Genomic DNA, 21,583 nt, shown 5'->3' with positions numbered 1-21,583 from the left:
AGGACTTGTCCACCTGAATTCCTTAAGTTTTCATTAAGACCAGTATGGCCTAAATTTCTCTTAGATAAATTTGTGCTAGAAACCACAATCCTCCATAGCCTGAACTTGTCTTGAGTCATTCCTGGACCCAAATGCCCATGCAGAGAAGCAACATGGTCTAGTGGATAGAGCACGGATCTGGGAGTCACAAGGACCTGAGTTCTAATCCCCGCTCTGCCAGTTGTCTGCTGTGTGACCTTGAGCAAAGCACTTAACTTCTTTGTGCCTCTATTACCTCAACTGTAAAATGGGGATTAAAACTGTGAGCCCCATGTGGGGCATGGACTCTGTCCAACCTGATTAGCTTATATCTTACCCCACTGCTTAGGACAGTGCCTGGCACATAGTAGGTGCTCACCAAATACCACTGAGTAATAAAAAAGTAAATTGGACTGGCTGTAGGCCCCCAAAGGCTTGGGTTGCTGTTCTATAGACCTGGGGGTCCCTAGGGGTTCTTGGCAACTTAAAGTTCCTAAATCCATGAAACAGTGGCTTCAAATCACTAGAGAATCCCAAACCTATGAACTCTAGGTGGGAATTGTACTGATAGGGAACATTCAGGAAGAGAAATAGTAAGATGAAAGCCAGTTGGAATTGCTGTCCTGGTCCTTTGTCAAATAGCCTGATCCCCTCATCTCTATGTTCGTGCACCACTGGCCTCGAAACATTATCATGTCTGCACTTGTGAACTATCCCAGTCAGCTCCCCTTGAGATTTCACAATTTTTTTGCTCTTTTGTTACTTCCGATTGCACATTACTTGGTCAAAAGTTACTTTCTAAAAAAGTAAATCTAAGATAAGGTTTATTTTTTAATCACACCACTCCCAGAAAAGTTTTGCCTTGCTGTGTTATCTTAACTCATGATGTAGTTAGCATAAAATCAAAACGATAAGGTAGTCCTGGATTTAGGCTCCCTGAAGTGACCAGCTCCGTGCCTAGCAGCAATTACCACTGCAATTAACAGTGCAGTCATTGTTTAGATACGTTATAGGAGCATTCATTCTAGCTTTCTGTAATTGGTTAGATAGATATTGTGATGGTGATGACTGGCTGATACTCAAAATGAATGTGAGTAGCTCATTATTAATAATAATCCTAACATTAACAATAACAATCCTAACTGTGGTATTTGTAAGCATGTACTCTGTCAAGTACTGTACTGAGTGCTGGAGCAGATACAAAATAATCAGGTTGGATATAGTCCTTGTCCCACATGGAGCTCACAGTCTTAATCCCCATTTTTACAGATGAGATAAATAAGGCACAGATAAGTGACTTGACCAGGGTCACATAGCAGACAAGTGGCAGAGCCGAGATTAGAACACAGGTCCTTTTGACTTCCTGGCCTATGCTGTATCCACTAGGCCACTCTGAGTCTCCTCTAAGAGGAAACTGTTCCAGAAGAAAGAGTATCTGGCACGTTCTTCCTGTGACTTGACTTTGTCAGTAAATCTTATTTTGCTCGATATCATAACATCACCTCGGGACCTGGCTCGCTCTTGGGCAACAGGTGCAGTTCTTATTTCGGGATGTAGTTATCAGGTAGCATCCTGATTGTCTGCTTTAATCCCCCTTTTTCTAAACATGTCCCCAGAAATGCTCAATACATACCATTGATTGATTAATTTGGTTAAGCAGTGTTTTCACCTCTTGTGGGCCTCTGGGTACCCGCTTTATGCCCCTTTTTCTAAACTTGTCCTCAAAAGTACTAACTACCATTGATTGATTTTGGGTGAGCCATGTTTTCCTACATGGGACTATTCAGGTATCACTGCTGAATGGTACTACTTCCTCTTGAGCAACTGAACAGTACCCTGAGTTGTCCTAGTTTCATAGAATCTGTGTTTGGGGTTGTACTGAGCTATCCACACTCATTCACTTGGTTCATCACTCCTGCAGTAAAATGGGTGAGATTAGGGTTGCTTCATTTGGTAATGGCACAGAATGTTTCTGTGTTTACCCTAGGAGCAAACATTGAGGGTCCCTATTACTTTTTTCCGCCTGCATTTTAGTTCAGTATCTTTTTCCTCTTCTAGTACTTTTGTACTAGAACTTGGGATGTTACAATGCTCTGCACACGAGAAGCCTACAATACGTAATTTTGATTCCTCTAGGAGAAGCATTGGAGTATTAGCCTGTGGAAGGTGTATGCATTCAGTTCTCTTGTAATACAGGGGTTGCGTACTTGCAGAACTCTGTGTTAAGGGGAAACTTGAGCTGAGGTACTCGCCTGTTCTGAGCTCCAGGCTCAAATTATGTCATGAGGTGTAAATCCATATACTTCAGGAGAGAAAAGAGGTGACTCTAGCAGGGAGAAGATCTGTCTACAAAGTGGTGAGGTAATTGGAAAATCTTGGGGTGATTTTGATAAATAGATCTTGCTATATAATGGAATACCTTCCCCCCACTTGCAAATCTGGAACCTATTTTGATATGTGATGCAAAGTTTAAAATAACAGTGACAGATATTATATGTGAAGCCACTTTAAAAAAAAATTACCTGATTTTTAAAACCTACAGTGTTTAACTTTTGGAATCCTGGCTTACTTTAAACAAATGTATTCCTTTTTATAGATTTTGAAGAATGCTTGCAGGATAAATAAGGACCTCATAGTAATGCAGTGTGCCACTGATTGACAGAAATGCAAATTTATACACTTCTCTAGCACATTAGGGTAACTTTGGACAGTTTCAGGTTGATACAATCTTGAACACAACTTGAAACCCTAAAATCCTTTCTTCATGGAACTTCAACCCCAAAGTAGAAAATAGAAGTGAGGGGGCTTCCTATGAAGCCACTGCATTTTTGGTAGTATGGCAGGAGAAAGGGAAAGGATCAGAAGAATTAGCAAAGAAAAGAAGACTCAGAAGGTACACACTGAAACTAAGCACGAAAGACAAGATGGAAAAAGAGGACAGCGAGTGGATGAGTGCTGGGAATTGGTTCAAAGATTTTAGACAAGGGTTGACTGAACACAAAAGTAAAAGGACAACTCTAGATCTTTAGGCAGGTGATTTATGAGGAAATGCGTCACCCGAAGATGCCATTATCTGCAAGATAAAAAAGAGAAGAGTTTGTAGATTGAGTGGTAAGAGTAAAACAGCAGGAGGCATTTATCCTCACTAAATCGCTACAAAATACACTAGTTTTGTTTTCTGAAAGGTACCGGATCCCTCTTTTTCCAATATTTGCATGCTCAACTAAGTCTCTTGATCTGCTATATTGATCTGTTCTGGTTTTGCCCTCAGTGAGCAGTTAAAGTGCTTAAGTCATTGTTCTGCAGCCTTCCTAACCTATTGCAATGACCTTATCTCTGAATTACTCTATATGGGCTTCCTCTGTCATGGGGCTGAAAACTTCAGGAAAGTGTTGGGAATGGTGGTGCCAGAAGAGGGTAGGTAGAGAGGTTGTGCTCTGGGGCTCAGCTGCTCAGAAAGAAACCAAACACATGAATGGAATTGAGGACATAGAGTGTAAAAGTGATGGAGATGAAAAGAGAGAGAACTTCCCACAGTATTTAGTCTGAATATAGACTGAATCGGGATTTCCAGATTTCTGCTAATGATTTTGCAAATTAAGTTAAAAGGGGACTCTGCTTCAAAGCCATCATAAAATCTCAATTCTGGGAGGCACCCCAAAAATCATCCAGGAGGGAGTACACCTAAATTATTCATTCCAAAACTATATTTCTTCCTAAGATTAAAATCCCCAATCCAGATACTCCCTTGGTTGCCCATTTCAGGGACTCCTAGTCCCTTTGTTTGGGAAATTCTCCATGGTAGCTAATCTAAATCCTTTCTGATCTGGTTTGGGTTTCTTCCTCTGGAAAAGGCGTTTAAATTCTGACTTACTTTTCTGTGGAAAGTGTCTTTTTTCCTTATGATGAGTGAACTCTATCCAGGAGGATCTATCAGAGTTAGGAATTGGCTCCTTAATAACTGTCGTGATGGTACATTGATAAGCCTGAGGAAAATGTCTTTTTTGAGGTCTCTGCCAGATGGCTGCATCCTTCACTTCCACCATACTTGGGCTCTCATGTACTGCGTTCAGCCCATTTATGGATTTTTTGTCCCCTTCTGACATTTTGTCCAGTGTGTTGAGTTTCTCTGAAGCCATAGTTTTGATCACTTTCAGACTGGTCCAAGTTTAGTCAGAGCTCTTTGCCTCCCTAAGGAAAAATGACATTAACATGCCTGGTTGTTATGGCAGCAGAAACATCATATGTTCTCACAATAATCAGATTCCATCACTCCCTCCATTAAAAAAAAATAATTAAACTGAATGGAGTCTCAACTCTTCTGGGTTATTTTCTTTTAAGTGGGAAGCTTGAAAATATAAATATGCCAGAATGTTTTTTCTTTATTACTAGAAACTTCTGCTTAGAAAGTTAGCAAAATCCTTTATTTCAATGGTTAAAAAATGGTGAAGGAAGAGTTGTTGCCCCGGAATTTGAGATAATGATGCATTTGATCAATCAGTCGTATTTGCTGAGTGCTTACTGGGTGGAGAACACTGTGCTAAGCGCTTGAGAGAGTACAGTATAACAGATTGGGTAGATATGTTCCTTGCCCACAATGAGTTTAGAATTGATTAGACTGAGTCTCACATCTTTGAAGGCTCAAGTTTGTCAGGATCTCCTAGGACCTGAAAGCTAATTCTTTTTAGATGGATTCAGAAGGAAGGATTTGGGAGAAATATCCTTGAAATGACTTGGGGGAAAGAACTCCCTCATTCCCTTCACTCCTGGAATCACTAGTGTTCAGCAAGACTGTATGGAATGAATCTCAATCTGGAAATCTTTTTTCAAGGCCTGTTGTCCAGCAGAAATATTCTAAAACCCAGGGCAGGAAGGCATCTGGAGAAAACTCATCTAGTTCTAATCCAGCCTCTTGTTTTCATCTCTTTATGTTACAGTAGGAAAAGACACCTATGTAAATGAGGGAGCACTCAGTAGAGCCAACATGAAGACTAAAAAAAGAGAGCTGGAATTCGGATGACTTTTCAATGAGCCTTTCTTTTACTCTTACACTAAATAGCTGTTCAGAGTTCTGTAGTTCCAAATTCCAGGACCAACCTTATTCAGGCATCTTACCTAATCTTATCCTATCCTTATCTTACCCTTGACCTCTGTAAGTCTCACTTTGGCCTTCGAACTAGGTTCAGACTAATGTAAGTTCAGTTCTGGGATTTCTTTTTTAATTGTATGAGATACAAAATGCTTTAGCTGGGGCCCTGCTTAAACAATTTCAGGGATGGGAGTGGGCTGATTTCACATAATTTTTAGGGAGTCCTTGAAGCTATTATTAAGTTGACACCGTGGAAGGCATTGCATATTAAACACTTTAGGGTTATGCCGTACTTATCTCTGGAATCAGTCAATCACTAAATCTCCACTTGGACATTTTTCCAGTAATGGAACATGCTGAGTGCTTGTCCAAATAATTGAATGAACCACTGGATCCCCAACACACTTGTGGCTGTTTTGACATGCAAGTGGCCAGTTATCGATGAGAAAATGAGGCCATCTTTTCAAAATCACATTTCAGGGCTTCAGTTTTCCGGATAGTAAGCAGAAACTCTTATAAAGTTGTTTTGTAGCCTTAACCTTCGGTTTTCTATTATATCATATTATACTATCTATGGATATATATTATATATCTATATTATATCTATAATATTTGTTGCTGAATTGTACTTTCCAAGCACTTAGTACAGTGCTCTGCATACAGTAAGCACTCAGTAAATGATTGAATGAATGAATGAATTTAAAACTTTTATTTTAAAGGAATTCCAATCCATTTAAAACTTGGCTAATGTTCTATAAGGGTAGATCTGTGACCAGTGATATAAATACCTACCAAAATTCACATCAATTAAAATCTACTGCAGAGTTAAACACCTAAGGTAGACTGTAAGTTCAATTTGGACAGAGAATGTGTCTGCTTATTCTCTTGACCTGTACTATCCCAAGCACTTAGAACAGGGCTGTGCACATAATAAATGCTCAATAAATACCACTGATCGATCAATTGATTGTCTTGTAATAGTACTACAGAGGCTGCCACCACGGGGTCAAGTTCTCCTTTCTCTGGAAGTCTGATTTCATTTACATTTCATCTTTTACACCAATAATGATTCACCTCTTTCACTACTCACAATAAGTTGTTTTAGATGGAGGGGAAGTAGTCTCACAAGTAGATTTCAGAAAAACATTGCATCTTACCAGAGTCCCTAGTGTCAAAAGATGGGAAACAGCCCTGTGGTGGTAGGATGCTGAAGAGAACAAAATGGCTGAGAAGGAACTTGAAGTTGTTACAGTTGGAGTTGTAAGAGGTTGCCTAGCAACAGCTGAGGGGCTAGGTCACAATTGGTCCACCAGTGTTGCCTCATCCTATCTCTGGACATGTTATCTTTAGCCTAGAGAGACTTTTTTTTTTTTTTCTGGGAACATTCATTTGAGGGTCTCACTAATGTAGAATTCTTGAAATTTTTGACATCTGGTCAAATTCTTATCTATGTGATATTTGTTGTAATAGCTTGTGCTTCAGAAGAATATTAAATCCTACTAGGCTCGTGAAGAATTGAACAGTGCTCAGTGAAGCCAGGACAGGTTTGAATCAAAGAGTAGAGAGGTGAAACGCCTGCTAATGATTAAGCTTTATCTATTTGATTTCCAATTCTGACATCTTTCAATAGACCACCTGTCAAGGAAGTTGTATGTTAGAGCTACACTTCCCTTACAGAGCAAAATAATTTTCTCTTGTTACCTTCATTAATTCATTCAGTAGCTCTACTGAAGCATTGTCTTGTTTTATGCCGTTGAGTCGTCTCCGACCCATCGCGACGGCACGGACGTATCTCTCCCATCACACCCCATTTCCATCTGCAGCCGTTCTGGTAGTGTTTCCATAGAGTTTTCTTAGTAAAAATACAGAAGTGGTTTGCCATTGCCTCCTTCCGTGCAGTAAACTTGAGTCTCCGCCCTCGACTCTCTCCCAGTGCCGCTGCCGCCCTGCATGGGTGAGTTTTGACTCGTTGCAGATTGCCTTCCACTCGTTAGCCACTGCCCAAGCTATGAATGGAACGGATATGCCTCTGCTTGACTCTCCTTCCCGTAGTTGAGACTGGAAGAGTACTGGAAACTCTCCAGGTGTGACCCTGAGAGGGGACTATTGAAGCTCTCCAGGTGCGACCCTGAGAGGGGACTATTGAAGCATACCTTTTGTATAGACAATACCACAGCACTGTACAACAAGATTTTGAAGTGTGCATCGTGTCTTTGTAAATCTCGCATCCGGTTTTGTATTAGGGTTTTGAAGTGTGTGCCTAGCAGACAGAGAGATGGGAGGTGTAATACATTATCAAAGTATGGGTAGGGGGAAATCGATTCCACATGCCCCATTGCTAGGTCAAGAGATGGAATCAAAAAATGACCAAGGAGATCAGTAAATTTCCAGGATCTAATTGCTTATGCACATTTCCCAGAATGTCTCTGCACGTAGACATCTAGTCTGTGAGCTTGTTGTGGGCAGGGACTGTGTCCGTTGTTGTACTCTCCCAAGTGCTGAGTACAGTGTTCTGCACACAGTAGCTCTCAATAAGTATGATTGAATGAATGAATGAATGAATGAATGGATGTACTCTCCCATTGCTAACCTGACCCTACATTTCTAATTAGGCACACTGTCACGTCAGACTCTTGTGTACACCTTGTGGGCACCCCTGTCCCCTTTCTTGTATGTTGTGACGGTCAGAGGTGAAAGTGTGCGGGTGGCACGATGCAAACTACCTGCGCTATAATCAGTTCCTTCGTGCAGCTGCTCAGTCCTGAAGTCTTTGTGATGAGACTTAACATCTGTCTCTCCCTCTAGGCTGAAGCTCTTTGTAGGCAGGGACTGTGTCTACCAAGTTTATTGTATTGTACTTCGCCCAAGTGCTTTGTACAGTGCTCTGCACACAGTGAGCACTTAACAAATGCCATTGATTAAGGGAACTGAGCTCAGCCATCCTTGACGGGACGTGTGTGAGACAACCTGTTTTTCACCTTTGCTTGCTGGCCTGTCTCTTATCTTGTCTCTTCGGACCCTGCCTATCTCTCTGCTTCTGTCTTCCTTTCTGTCCCTGTTACTCTTTTTAGGTTCCTTCTCTGTTTCTGTTCCTGTGGCTCTTTCAATTCTCTGTCCTGTCACTGTTGGTTAGCTGATTATATTCATTCATTCATTCCATCGTATTTATGGAGCGCTTACTGTGTGCAGAGCACTGTTCTAAGCGCTGGGGTAGACACAGGGGAATCAGGTTGTCCCACTTGGGGCTCACAGTTAATCCCCATTGGACAGATGGGGTAACTGAGGCACCGAGAAGTTAAGTGACTTGCCCAAATTCACACAGCTGACAAGTGGCCGGGCCGGGATTCGAACCCATGACCTCTGACTCCAAAGCCCGTGCTCCTTCTACTGAGCCACGCTGCTTATGATATCGTATAGTATTATAATACATATTCGATCACTCTATTCTCTCATGATGTACTAAATACGACTGAATGCAGGAATGGATGATTAACGGGCCCTCTTCCCCCCCCCCTTCCCTCCTCTTCCCTGCTCTTCCCTGCTCTTCCCTCCCCTTCCCTGCTCTTCCCTCCCCTTCCCTCTCGCCCCGCCCCCGGCTTGCCGTGATTGGTCGGCGACCCGGGAGCGACGCGCTGATTGGTCGCTGCCGGCTTAAAGGCGAGCAAGATGGCACCGGCGAGGCTGGGCGGCCCTTTGTGCGGCGTGGCGGCGGCGGCGGGCGGGCGGGCGGCCGCTTGAGCCGGTCCTCGGCGCCGGAGCGGCCCATGGCGGGGGACGAGGACGACGCGGGGCGGGGGCGGCCCGGGCTCCCGGACGAGGGGGCGCGGGGGGACTGCCCGCCGGCCAACGGCCGCGCCCCGAGGAGCCCCGAGGAGGAGGAGGAGACGCGGGCGAGGCTGCTGGAGGAGGCCGGTCCTGCGGCCGGAGAGGAGGCCGGGCCCCGGACGGCGCTGTCGGGCCGGCGCTTCGCCGTGCTCCTCATCTTCAGCCTCTACTCGCTGGTCAACGCCTTCCAGTGGATCCAGTACAGCATCATCAGCAACGTCTTCGAGGACTTCTACCAAGTGCCCTCGCTCTACGTGGACGGGCTGTCCATGGTCTACATGCTGGCCTACGTGCCCCTCATCCTCCCCGCCACCTGGCTGCTGGACGCCCGCGGCCTGCGCCTCACCGCCCTGCTGGGCTCCGGCCTCAACTGCCTGGGAGCCTGGCTCAAGTGCGGCAGCGTGAGGCGGGACCTCTTCTGGGTCACCATGCTGGCCCAGTGCCTCTGCTCCGTCGCCCAGGTCTTCATCCTCGGCCTGCCCTCCCGCATCGCCGCCGTCTGGTTCGGGCCCGGGGAGGTTTCCACGGCCTGCGCCACGGCCGTGCTGGGCAACCAGGTGAGGGGCCGGGGGAAGAGTCATCGTCATCATCATGTTGGTGTTTCTCCAGCGCTTCCTATGTGCAGAGCGCTGTTCTAAGCGCTGGAGACGCGGGGGATTCAGGTTGTCCCACGTGAGGCTCACGGCCTTCATCCCCATTCGACAGAGGAGGGAACTGAGGCACAGGGAAGTTAATAATGTTGGTGTTTGTTAAGCGCTTCCTATGTGCAGACCTCTGTTCTAAGCGCTGGAGACGCGGGGGAATCAGGTTGTCCCACGTGAGGCTCACGGCCTTCATCCCCATTCGACAGAGGAGGGAACTGAGGCACAGGGAAGTTAATAATGTTGGTGTTTGTTAAGCGCTTCCTATGTGCAGACCTCTGTTCTAAGCGCTGGAGACGCGGGGGAATCAGGTTGTCCCACGTGAGGCTCACGGCCTTCATCCCCATTCGACAGAGGAGGGAACTGAGGCACAGGGAAGTGAATAATGTTGGTGTTTGTTAAGCGCTTCCTATGTGCAGACCTCTGTTCTAAGCGCTGGAGACGCAGGGGAATCAGGTTGTCCCACGTGAGGCTCACGGCCTTCATCCCCATTCGACAGAGGAGGGAACTGAGGCACAGGGAAGTGAATAATGTTGGTGTTTGTTAAGCGCTTCCTATGTGCAGACCTCTGTTCTAAGCGCTGGAGACGCAGGGGAATCAGGTTGTCCCACGTGAGGCTCACGGCCTTCATCCCCATTCGACAGAGGAGGGAACTGAGGCACAGAGAAGTTAATAATGTTGGTGTTTGTTAAGCGCTTCCTATGTGCAGACCGCTGTTCTAAGCACTGGAGACGCAGGGGAATCAGGTTGTCCCACGTGAGGCTCACGGCCTTCATCCCCATTCGACAGAGGAGGGAAGTGAGGCACAGAAGTTAATAATGTTGGTGTTTGTTAAGCGCTTACTATGTGCAGACCGCTGTTCTAAGCCCTGGAGACGCAGGGGAATCAGGTTGTCCCACGTGAGGCTCACGGCCTTCATCCCCATTTGTCAGAGGAGGGAACTGAGACACAGAGAAGTTAATAATAATGTAGGTACTTGTTAAGTGCGTACTATGTGCAGAGCACTCTTCTAAGCGCTGGGGGTAGATACACAGGGTCATCAGGTTGTCCCACGTGAGGCTCACAGTCTTCATCCCCATTTTACAGATGAGGTCACTGAGGCACAGGGAAGTTAAGTGACTTGCCTACTGTCACACAGCTGACAAGTGGCAGAGCTGGGATAATGTTGGTGTTTCTTAAGCACCTGCTAGGGGCAGAGCACTCTTCCAAGCGCTGGGGTGGACACCAGGTGATCAGGTTGTTCCACGTGGGGCTTGCAGTCTTCATCCCCACAGTACAGATGAAGGAACTGAGGCGCTGAGAATAATTATTATGGTATCTGTTAAGCGCTCAACTATGTGCCAGGCACTGTTGGACACTGGGCTGCACACGGTCCCTGTTCGTTCATTCAGTAGTGTTGAGTGCTTACTATGTGCACAGCACTGTACTAAGCACTTGGAATGCTCAATTCAGCAACAGATAGAGATGATCCCTGCCCAGTGACAGTCTAAACGGGGGAGTGGCAGAGCGGGATGTGAACCCATGACCTCTGGCCCCTAAACCCATGCTCTTTCCACTGAGGCACGCTGCTTCTCTGTACTTTCCAAGCATTTACTGCAGTGCTCCGCTCATGGTAGATGCTCAGTAAATGAACGAACGGGGCGTTAGTCCCCATTTCAGAGTGGAAGGAACTGAGGCCCAGAGGGGTAGGCAACCTGCCCGAGGTCACCCAGCAGGTAAGCGGCGGACCCGGGCTTAGTCGTATTTATTGATCGCTAACTGTAGGCAGACCATCTTACCAGCTGCTCAGGAGAGTACCGTCTAACGGACGCATCCCCTGCTTACAGTCTAGAGGATTGAAACCACGCACTTTGTGATTTGTGAAATGAAAGTGAAATGTTTAATAACAGTACTCCACATATTGTTCACTCACCTCCTCACCTAAATTAGCTGGATATATTGATGTTTCTGTGACTGGTCATCAAAAGACAATGACTCACTCCCCTCTTCAAGGTTTTATTGAAGGCACATCTCCACGAGGCCTGCCCCCCTCCACCCCCTCTTCTCCCACTCCCTTCTGAGTCACCTTGACTTGTTCCCTTTGTCCTCCCCCCCCACTCACACCACGTATTCACGTATCTCCAATTTATATTAATGTCTGTGTGTCTCCCACTTTAGACTGTAAACTTGTGGTGTGCAGGGAAATGTCTGTTTTTTGTCATGTTATACTCTCTCAAGGGCTTAATACAGTGGTCTGCACACAATAAGCGCTCAATAAATACGATTGCATGAATTGAATGAATGAAAAGAGGTTAATTCAGGACCGGCTCTGCTGATTGCCTGCCAGGTGACCTTGAGTAAATAACTTTATTTGTGCCTCAATCTCTTCATCTGCAAAATGGAGAGGAAATATCCATTCTCGCTCCCCTTTCAGACAGCGAGCCCTCATGCAGAACAGGGATTGTGTCTGATCTAATTGTATGTCCCCAAGTGTTTGGCACATAGTAAGTGCCGAACAAATACCACCAATTATTATTAGCATTTTTCCACCACTGACCTGTACAAGATTCGACTAACCCATTTTGTTTCAAATGGAAGCCTATCTTTTGAAATATTTTTGTTGTGGTTTAGGGAAGCCTCAAAATACAGTTATTAACTGTTTAGCAATATATTGATGCTTAATCATCCTTGGTTTACAATGTCAGAATCCAAACCCCAGCTATTAGCTTTAGAAAGCTTCTATGGTGTCCCAATTAACCTAAAAATTGGAATCGTGATATTCTTCATGATCATTTCCCCTCGTGGGACGGGGACCGTGTCCATCCTGAGTTGCTTGTATCCTCCCAGCACTTAATACAGTGTCTGGTACATAGTAAGCACTTAAAGGTTACTACAATCGTTACTATTATTGTCATTAGCACATCTATTTTCTTTTCCAGTCTAGGTGAAATGCTGGGCACAGAAAACCAGTTATTCTATAAATTGCATTCTCTCCTAAAAATGAAATTTACTTTCCTTTTCCGTATCCTAAAGCCCCTAGAACACAGGCTTATATTTGTATTCCTTAAAATGACATAGAAGTCTTTAAAAAAATTTTATTGAACTTGATATCACAGTGGTAGTGGGAACAAATTAGAATACTATAATAGCGTGGTACTTTAGGTGGGTAGCACTTATTTCTAGAGGATCTTTACAACTACAGAGGTGGTTATTGAATAATGGTTATAAATCACTGAGATCTCACACACACACATCTCCACACTAACATCATATTATTGCAGAGATTACCTTGCCTTACTATTTCCTCCTTATGTTGGACCGACAGTGTAAAAATCAAATCACACGTTTAATCTGTTCAGGAATTTATAAACCAATGAAAAGTATACATAATTATCATCTTGGCTATGTAAGCCCAATTGCCAGACTTATAAAAGCCGGTGTGCAGGTTGCACTTTAATCAAATAAGGTAAAAGAAGAACCATTTCAGAAGTGTAGGGGGAATATTTAGTTATTTTGAAAGTCAGTCAGTAAAACCTAGAGTTTGGCATTCAATTTTTAGTCTCCCTATTCTGTACTTTCTCTCCTCCTTTAGCCCCCCTCAGTCTCTCTTTCCTTCCACTTCTCTTCCCCCCCAACCCCCCAAAATTTTATTTTGTCACCACAATCTCGGCTGTCGGGGGGGGGGGGGGGGGGGGCGGGCAGAGGTAATGAACTGCCTCCTCCGCTCATCCCTGACCTACCTTGAGACGTGCTGCTTACACTGAACTGAAACCGTTAGGATACCTTCTTCCCCTTTCCCCACCCCCACCCTGGACACGTGGAGCTACGGTAGCAAGTCATTGTTTTTAATGGTATTTTTTAAGCGCTTACTATGTGCCTGGGAACTGTTCTAAGAGCTGGGATAGGTACAATACAGTCAGGTTGAACACAGGCCCTGTCCTTCAAGGGGTTCACCATCTTAATCTCCATTTTACAGATGAGGTAGCTGAGGCAGAGAGAAGTGAAATGACTTGCATGAGGTCACACAGGTGGCAGAGCCAGGAATAGAACCCAGGTTCTTCTGACTCCCAGGCCTGTGCTCAATCCACTAAGCCACACGGGACTTCTCTGGATAGCAGCACCTGAGCAGATGAGTGGTGTTAATTCCTTCATGTGATTATAACCTCACTAATATGGTTATAACTTTGCTACTAACTTGAATTGAAGAAAGTCTAGTCTGGGTTAGTGAAAATAAAGTGCTGATATCGGTTTGTGAAGCATGTTTCTTAATGCAATATATCCCTGTGTGATGGTGGTCTCTCCTTTTCTGCCCCTTCAATCTTTCCACTGCCTAAAATAGACTTAAGTTGGGGCAGAATTGGGATGGATTCTTCAGATCCACTTAAATTGAAGTGGTCCATTTATATGCTAAATTGTCAATATCTTCTCTATTGGTAATTAGCAGGTCAATCACAGTCATTGAGGGCTTACAAAGTGCAAAACACTGTACTGTTAGGAAAAGTTATGGACATTGTATAAGCAGTTCACTGGCTCACATGGCCTCACAATCTAATGGGTGATGCACAGAAAAAGATGACCAGAATTTCAAAATAACAGGCTAATTTGAACAGTTCAAAAGTAAGGACAGTAAAAGTAACGATTTGTTGTGCCTGTTATGATAGAGAGTGATAACTGGAAAGTTTGATCATTTTAAAATGCATCTTAAATTTTTTTCCTCTCACTATGTAAAAGTTCTGAAGTTTTCTTGGGTAACTGGCACCCAGGATCAGTTTTCTCTTAGATTACGCGTCATCATCCTTCTCTTCCCAAAATAGAGTCCTTCTTCAAAATCAAAATTTGGATATGACATTTTGGTGCCCTTAACTTTGCTATGAATGCCCAAGGTAGTTATGTTGAATGTTCAGGAGTCCTGGGCCACTTGTAGATATAAGAAGTAATATTGAAGGAAACATCTGCCAGGAAGATATTGGTTGTGAATCATACAAAGTAAATGTGAAAGTTTTGAAATCTCATATTTTTATTTGAGTAAAAACAGATAAAGGCTGTTAATCATTTCCCAAACCATGTATATTATAACATTCCGAAGAATCCAGTCCTGTCTTTAATCCTCTGCAGCACATCTAAAATGTTCTATATTTTCTCACTGCTCCCTTGTGCATGTCTCCTGCAGAACAGAGGATGCAGCTGCCTAATTGACGGAGCCGTAAGAGAACACTGTGTGAAGGAGGATGCAAATCTACATGGCGGGGGCGGCGGGGGGGGAAGCTTGCTTACCACGACCTTAACCCATTGCTTTTTTGGCCTGTGCTAGACTAACAGATTCCTGTATGGCTGTCTAACTATTCAACCAAAAATAGTATATAAAGGGCTAAATTAAACATGAAGACATGGACAGTGAAGGTGGAAGATGGACTTCTGCCGAATTAATTTTTAACTCTTAAGCACCCTTAAAAGCTCATTCCTCTTTCTTCCACTGGGATCCTTCACCATGAATTCCCAGTTTTCAATCAATCAGTAGTGTTTATTGTATGCTGGCTGTATGCCATGTGATGTACTAAACGCTTGGGAGGGTACAAGAGCATTGGCATGCCCTATCCCTGCCCTCAAGGAGGTTTTCATTCCTGGAGGTTTGTGCTGAAAATGTTTGACTAATGATGCAAAGTTCAGTCTTAATGAACTCATTTATCTAATACTAAAATAGAATTCCGTCCTTTGTGTTGATTATCAGGCTAGTGATTTGGATTTTTTCCTTTCAGTGGGCCCTTCTAAAATCTGTAATATAGTCATAGGTTTAGCGGAAAGAGCTTCAGCTGTGAGTACCCAAGTTTTTTGGGTTTTTTAATGTTAAGTGCTTACTATGTGCCAGCCCCATAGCACTTGGGTACCTATCCATAATTTATTTAATGTATTCTCCCCGCTAGACTGGAAGATCCTTGTGGGCAGGGAACATGTGTAGCAACTCTCGTACTCTCCCAAGCACTTAGTACAGTGTTCTGCCTACAGTGCTCAATAAATACCATTGATTGATTCACAGCTCCCAACTTCCCATTACTCTTATTTTTTTGGAAGAAAGAAGTAAAAATATTATTAACCTAGGTTCTAACTGAATGCAAAATCAAGGACAAGATAAAGCTGACTTTTGGAAGCAATTGAGCACAACCTCTGTAATTCAGAATAAAAAGGAAACTGACCATGTATAAAGTAAGCCAACAAGAACTAGCCAAATATCTTTATTTGAAAGACAGTTTGCCAGTTTCATATTGTTGCTGGCTTAACAGGCTTATGTTGAAAAAGAGGGGGGAAAAAAAAATAGGTTATGGATTTTCAGTAAATAGTGGCTTCTCTGAAATGACTCTTCTGATTTGTTCAGTCAGTATACATTCCCCCATTTGAAAGTTTCGTACCTGTAACAGCAGATATTGAGAAGACAATCCCTTTATTTTGCAGCTTGGCACTGCAATTGGCTTCTTGTTACCTCCAGTTTTAGTGCCCAACAACGCGGATGCCATTGAACAAAGGGGAGTCAATATCAGCATCATGTTCTTTGGAACAGCAGTAGTAGCCACACTTTTATTCATATTAACAATATTTGGTAAGTGAAGCTTTTTAAATGCAATTTCAGTGGAGTAAATGCCCACTGACCGAAATGTTAACAGTATTCATTTCACAGCTTTTTGTTGCTATTGTCTTGGATCATGCCTGTTTGCCTTTAATCCATGCTATGCACAATGTCTTGCTGAGGGAAGGGTAGGATGCTAACCTAAGATTGTGTGAGTTTTTTAACGTTTTCCTATTCCAGTATTTTGAGGTCTCGTCAACCTTTCTTTTTTCTTTTCTTTTTTTTAACTAACCCTAGTAAGCTCTTGTCACCTTGCAAGCCTTAGGCTTTCAGAATATATCCTCTCTCCCCTCTGTCCTCTTCTTCTGGTGCATTCATCTAATACTAACCAAGTGCTGCAAATAGAGCCCTCCATTCTTATAGTGATAAATCCTTCCCAGGGACCCATCCACTTCACACTAACTGAGTCTGAAAATGTTAGCGGCGTATATGATCTGGGGTGGCAGCAGGTTGTTTGTACCAGTGTTTCAAACTGTGGCCAATGTCTGCTTGTTAGGCCATTCCGGCACAGGGCTGCTGCCCTGCCACCCTTCATCCCTCCCTTGAGCGCTCTCGCCTGGTCCTGCACCGAAGCATTCGGTTCCCATCAGCGGCAAGCAGCCACCACCAGTTTGGAAGAAGCCCTGGGAAGGTCGGCTTTTAAAGTTTGTTCATTTTTTTAAATGGGAAACGTGTCTGTGACCTGAGGGAAAAGAAGAGGCCAAGCAAGTATGACTTCACTTTTTGGGCCTTTCTGCTGCTAGTAGGAAGGGTTGAAGGAACAATCTGCTTATCTGTAACACTGCATTTTGAAAAATGCATCACATTAAGGGTGAAAAGGGTTGGGGCTTTTTGGGAATCAGACAGATATTAATGATTTCCAAGTAGAGCATAGATAATATAACATGATAAGGACTCTTGGTTAGAAGCACTGGAATGTGAAGTCCTCAACTTTCAAGAATTCCTAAATCCAGGACTTTTCAACTTACATGTCCCTTCATTTACTACTAGAGGTAATGTATTATGACCTATATTTTAATCAGCAAGTTTTTTTATATATTGCCCCCCCTTGTAGAATTTTCAAAATTAATTCAGACTGGATTGTCAGTATAGAAGAAGCATGCGTGCCTGCATATACATAGGGAATTTTTTAAATGATTTAACTTTTGCATTTCCAGCTTAGAAAATTCTGTTTTTAATATTATAAAAAATGCCTCAGAGAATCTAATTCTGTGGTAGCCAAACTTCTGATTCTCACCAACTTTTATTAGCAATGTATTTTTCTTTGTTTAGGTGTCTCTTTAAAGCTATCTTTATTTGGGTTTCTGCCATGTTAACCTTCAGGTTTATTATCCAACTTGGGGGAAGCAGCGTGGTTTAGTGGGGAAAGCATGAGCTTGGAAGTCAGAGGTCCTGGGTTCTAATTCCAGCTCTGCCAGTTGCCTGCTGGGTAACCTTGGGCAAGTTACGTGACTTCTCTGGGTCTCAGTTGCCTGAACTGTAAAAATGGGGATTCGAAACCTGCTTTTCCTCATAACTAGACTATGAGCCCCAAGTTGGGTAAGGACTGTCTAACCTGATTAACTTCTATCAGCACTTAGAGCAGTGTTTGACACATAGTAAGTGCAGTGCTAATAACATAAATGAATGAAATCTGATAGTATTTTACGGAGACAGCAGTCTTTCCCTTCCTTCCCTCTTGGGCAGATCTTTATAAGCAACAAGTGGTGGAATCATTTTTTAAACAAATTAAATGTAGAAACAATATTCATCGTGGTTTTATATAATGTAATAGTGCTACTTGCTTCAGTACCTGAATTTTTTTTTTATGGTGTTTATCCATTATAGTAGAATAGTCAGTCACATCTATGAGTCCTTGGAGAACAATATAATTATCACCTTTTCATAGACCTTGTGGCGTGAACAGATGCCTTGGGCTACTTTGAATTACCTACCGTATTAAAATACAATGGTTAAAGTATAAGGATTAAATCCAATGCCTCTAAAACATAGGGACTAAAATTCAGTTAATAGTATTTATTGTGCACCTGCTGAGCGTGGGGCACTGTACAGAGTGATTGGAAAAGCAAAACATATATCGCACTCTCCCAAACGCTTAGTACAGTGCCTTGCACACAGTAAGTGCCCAGTAGATACGATTGAATGTTTCTTGCCCTTGTATAATTCACTATTTGATGAGGGAGGTCCCTGGACTCAAATTATTTACAAATTATGGAAGGAAGAGGAAGGAGAACAGGGATACAAGGGATAATAAATAGCAAGAGTGTGGCAGGATGAAATAGATGAAGAGTTTAATATATAAGTAGTGTAAGTAGATTTCTACCTCCGTAACATGGGGGTTGTGTTGTTGCAGAGCTCCACGTTAAGGAAAACTCGTATTGTACTACTCATCCTGTGTTCGACACTTGTTGTGCTCTCTCCTGATGCATGTTGACAAGAGACTGATTTCTGAATCTGCTGTCGCATCCTACCCAAACACAGTGAAAATGAAAAATTTGAACTTAATGGTTCGTTTGCGTTCTGATCATGTTTGAGGAATTTATCAGTCAGGTATGGAGTCTGATTCTCTACCCGTCCCTCAGTGGCCCTCGAGGTTGCCTGAAGCGGCACTTCCGTGCCTCTCGTTTTCTCCTTCCACAGTCCAACGTCCAACAGCGCAGGGAGCTCTCCTCCATGATGGTCCCTCTGGGCTGCTGGCAATGTACTGCACTTATAGATAGCAAACTGCCAGCATGTTCGCAGCTCCCCAGCGTCGAGTCCCACACCAGGGATGGGAGGTGACAGCCCAGCCCTACTCCTTCTCAGCCCCGACCCTCCGTGGGCCTATTAGTTTTTTAACTCATTCTAACTCGGCCTGTGCTTGTTCAGGGCCCTGTTATGGCCATTAAGACCATTTTCATGGTGCTCATCTTTTAGTTCAACTAGGGAGAACTTTATCATAGGATTATAGGCGTAGAAGGGACTTTGAGAGTTCTGATTGTTCATCCCTCTGCAGGCTTACTCTCCTGGGGGAACCCTGGAGGGTTAGCTAGTGCTCTCCTCTTTTCTTTAAAATCTCTAGAAAAGAAGAGTCCACAGTCCTATAGATGGTTCTACTCTTTTTTCTATTGCAGCTACTTGTAATGTTTATTGAATTTATCTTTTGTCTCTTCCACAAGATTTGCTACCGCTCCTGGAAGTAGTTTGGAATTATCCTCCTGCCACCCCAAAATTAAACTCTGCTTTTTTCTGGAATCCACATCACCTTTCTGGATACCTTCCTACAAATAAAAAAAAGACATTTCCTATTTTCTCACTCATTCCTTCAACCCCTCTTATCCACCCACCTCCAGTCTCCTTATTGAGAGTTAGGTGGAGATGGGAATTTTTAGTGGCTGCTGTCAGAGTGAGAAGGCCTGCAAGGGAGGGGGCTAGAATTTCCATCTCTCTGGACAGGTGCTTTGAGAAAGCTTTGATCCCGGGAGCCTCAGTGGACAACTTCCCTTTGGTGATCTTAGCCCTCCTCCTGCTGTTCTGTATTCCTAGATGTCTTCAAATAACCCACGTATTCTGTGGTCTAGTTCTTCAGCTGTAGCACCCAGGGCCCATCAATAGCTGGGTTTCAGACAGCACATCTGAATGTTCCTTCTTGTAAATGGCTATTTAGGAAAGTGGGATTGCACTGCATTCTTTTATCTGGCTTCCCTCCATCTCTAATGAGTATACCATGACTAAACACCTCCCAACATGAAAAGTAACCACCTTTTTTCACCTCTACTGAATTATGGTCAGTTAAGTAATGCCAGATTATGATTTAGCATTTTCTCCATCAAATTGGGAAAAGGATCCAGATATCTTCCAGGTGTTGTCTCATATGCCTTAAACTTGTACTACTGAGTTATGTTCAAAGAAGGCATGACCTAGTGGATAGAGCATGGGACTGGAAGTCAGAAGGACCTGGGTTCTAATCCCAGCTTTTCCACTTTGCTCTGTGACCTTGGGCAAGTCACTTCACTTCTCTGGGCCTCAGTTCCCTCATCTAAAAAGGGGGATTAAGACTGTGAGCCCTATATGGGACAGGGACTATGTCCAACCCAATAATCTTGAATCTACCCCAGCACTTAAGACAGTGCCTAACTTAACAAATACCGCAATTTTAATTATTACTATTTTCCATCATAAGTGAAGTTAGATTACCTTACCAAGAGGGTAAATTTTATAAGGCTTTTAAATCTAAAAAAGTCATGGGTTTTTAACTGTAATCCAATAAAGATAAATATGTTGACAGCTCCTATTTTATCTTTCTAGTATTCAAAGAAAAACCTCAATATCCTCCCAGTGAGGCACAAGCAGCTTTGGAGAATACTCCCATTGAAGATTACTCCTATAAGCAATCAATCGTAAATTTATTTAAAAATATTCCATTTGTGCTGTTGCTGGTCACTTATGGTAAGTGAAATGTTTTATTCTTATGATATTGGCTATAAGTATATGGAGTAGGTGGTTTTATTAAAGATATTTTCTCTGCATAATAATAAATTTGGGAAGGTCAGATCTGCAGGGTTCAAGCTTCTTGCTAAGGGTTGCATCCTGTAGACAGGAGCAATTTTTTTAGAATAACGTCACATTATTCCTGCTTGATGTTAAAAACTTCCACTGATAGTGTTTATTGAGCATCCACTGTAGAATATTGTACTGTACATAATAAAATAGAGGAGCCCCCCCCCAAGGGACATTGACCTTGTTTAATTCCAACCTGTGTATTCTCTTTCAGCAATTAGTGCAGTGCTCTGTACATAGTAAGTGCTCAATAAATACTGTTGATTGATCCCAAGGAATCCAAAAATAAATAGTAGTAGTAATATTAAGTGCTTTATGAATGCAGAACATGGTAATAAGAATACTGTGAAAATGCACAGGTGAGAATTACACAGTTTCTGGCCCTCCAGGGGAAGCCTATAGCTTTAGTGTAATATACTGTTATAAATGCATCCTTGCCCTTACATTTAGTCAGATTAAGAAATGTCTATTTGAGGGTAATCTGACAGTGGCACAAGATGTAGTTACAAAAGAAATTATTTGTGTGCAGGTGTGTTTGTACACCTGCCCACAGTGGCAATTGTGAAAAAAACATGAGTTTTCTTTAACGTATTGTTTTGAGATACCCCACCCTCCCACCACCGGTCTGTATTGCAGGAGACTTGGGTGTACTCTAAATTGGTTAATTGCTTTCATCCTACTCTGGCAGGGATTCTGAGGCAAGCTCTAATTGGTGCAAAAGTATTTGGGCAGAGAAACAAAGTAAATATCCAAGAGAAAACTGCATTTCACACATAGTGTACAAAATATCTGCTGCTAGGGAGAGCATTCAGGAATATTCTTCTCCATGACAGTAGACTGCACCTCTCCTCCAGCTGCCCATTCTGCAGTGCC

General features: G+C 43.2%; 3 protein-coding genes across 7 annotated transcripts in view; 2 read left to right on the top strand and 1 right to left on the bottom strand.

The window, feature by feature from the left end:
• The window catches only part of TATDN3 (TatD DNase domain containing 3), a 33,673-nt gene extending 17,598 nt beyond the window's left edge, over positions 1 to 16,075 (top strand). The window contains exon 12 of one of the 2 annotated variants that reach the window (XM_029046954.2): positions 16,000 to 16,075. The gene's annotated coding sequence lies outside the window, so the exon portion shown is untranslated. Of the gene's footprint in view, positions 1 to 8,732; positions 8,805 to 15,999 lie in introns of those variants that run through there. The other variant, XM_029046955.2, reaches the window with a different exon arrangement.
• On the bottom strand, positions 3,037 to 6,831 carry SPATA45 (spermatogenesis associated 45). Of its 3 annotated transcripts, none has more exons than XM_039914851.1 (3): positions 6,809 to 6,831; positions 3,893 to 4,209; positions 3,037 to 3,091 (listed from the first exon to the last, which is right to left on the bottom strand). In XM_039914851.1, exons 2-3 carry the CDS (start codon positions 4,155 to 4,157, stop codon positions 3,072 to 3,074), a joined length of 285 nt encoding a protein of 94 aa, XP_039770785.1. In that variant the 5' UTR covers positions 4,158 to 4,209; positions 6,809 to 6,831; the 3' UTR covers positions 3,037 to 3,071. The 3 variants fall into 3 exon arrangements, with proteins under 3 accessions (XP_039770785.1, XP_007670537.2, XP_028902789.1); XM_007672347.3 differs by lacking the exon at positions 6,809 to 6,831 and adding an exon at positions 6,265 to 6,374; XM_029046956.2 differs by lacking the exon at positions 6,809 to 6,831 and adding an exon at positions 6,198 to 6,220.
• The window catches only part of FLVCR1 (FLVCR heme transporter 1), a 35,673-nt gene continuing 22,931 nt past the window's right edge, over positions 8,842 to 21,583 (top strand). Inside the window, exons 1-3 of one of the 2 annotated variants that reach the window (XR_005661137.1) lie at positions 8,842 to 9,489; positions 16,000 to 16,144; positions 20,459 to 20,599. Coding sequence is in view for 1 of the 2 variants with exons in the window: in XM_001509866.4 (XP_001509916.1) it covers positions 8,872 to 9,489; positions 16,000 to 16,144; positions 20,459 to 20,599 (904 nt within the window). In the remaining variant the exon portion in view is untranslated. The remainder of the gene's footprint in view (positions 9,490 to 15,999; positions 16,145 to 20,458; positions 20,600 to 21,583) is intronic. The other variant, XM_001509866.4, reaches the window with a different exon arrangement.

Source organism: Ornithorhynchus anatinus, chromosome 19 (genome assembly GCF_004115215.2).
Source record: "Ornithorhynchus anatinus isolate Pmale09 chromosome 19, mOrnAna1.pri.v4, whole genome shotgun sequence".
Lineage (NCBI taxonomy): Eukaryota > Metazoa > Chordata > Mammalia > Monotremata > Ornithorhynchidae > Ornithorhynchus > Ornithorhynchus anatinus.
This window is presented reverse-complemented; position numbering and strand designations above follow the sequence as displayed.

Excerpts from the sequence above, each read along its gene's own strand:
- SPATA45 (XM_039914851.1), bottom strand. The coding sequence starts at position 4,157 with ATGGCTTCAGAGAAACTCAACACACTGGACAAAATGTCAGAAGGGGAC. Across the intron at positions 3,092-3,892 it reads AAGACACTTTCCACAGAAAA|ATAATGGCATCTTCGGGTGA; the intron begins GTAAGTCAGAAT and ends TTTATCTTGCAG.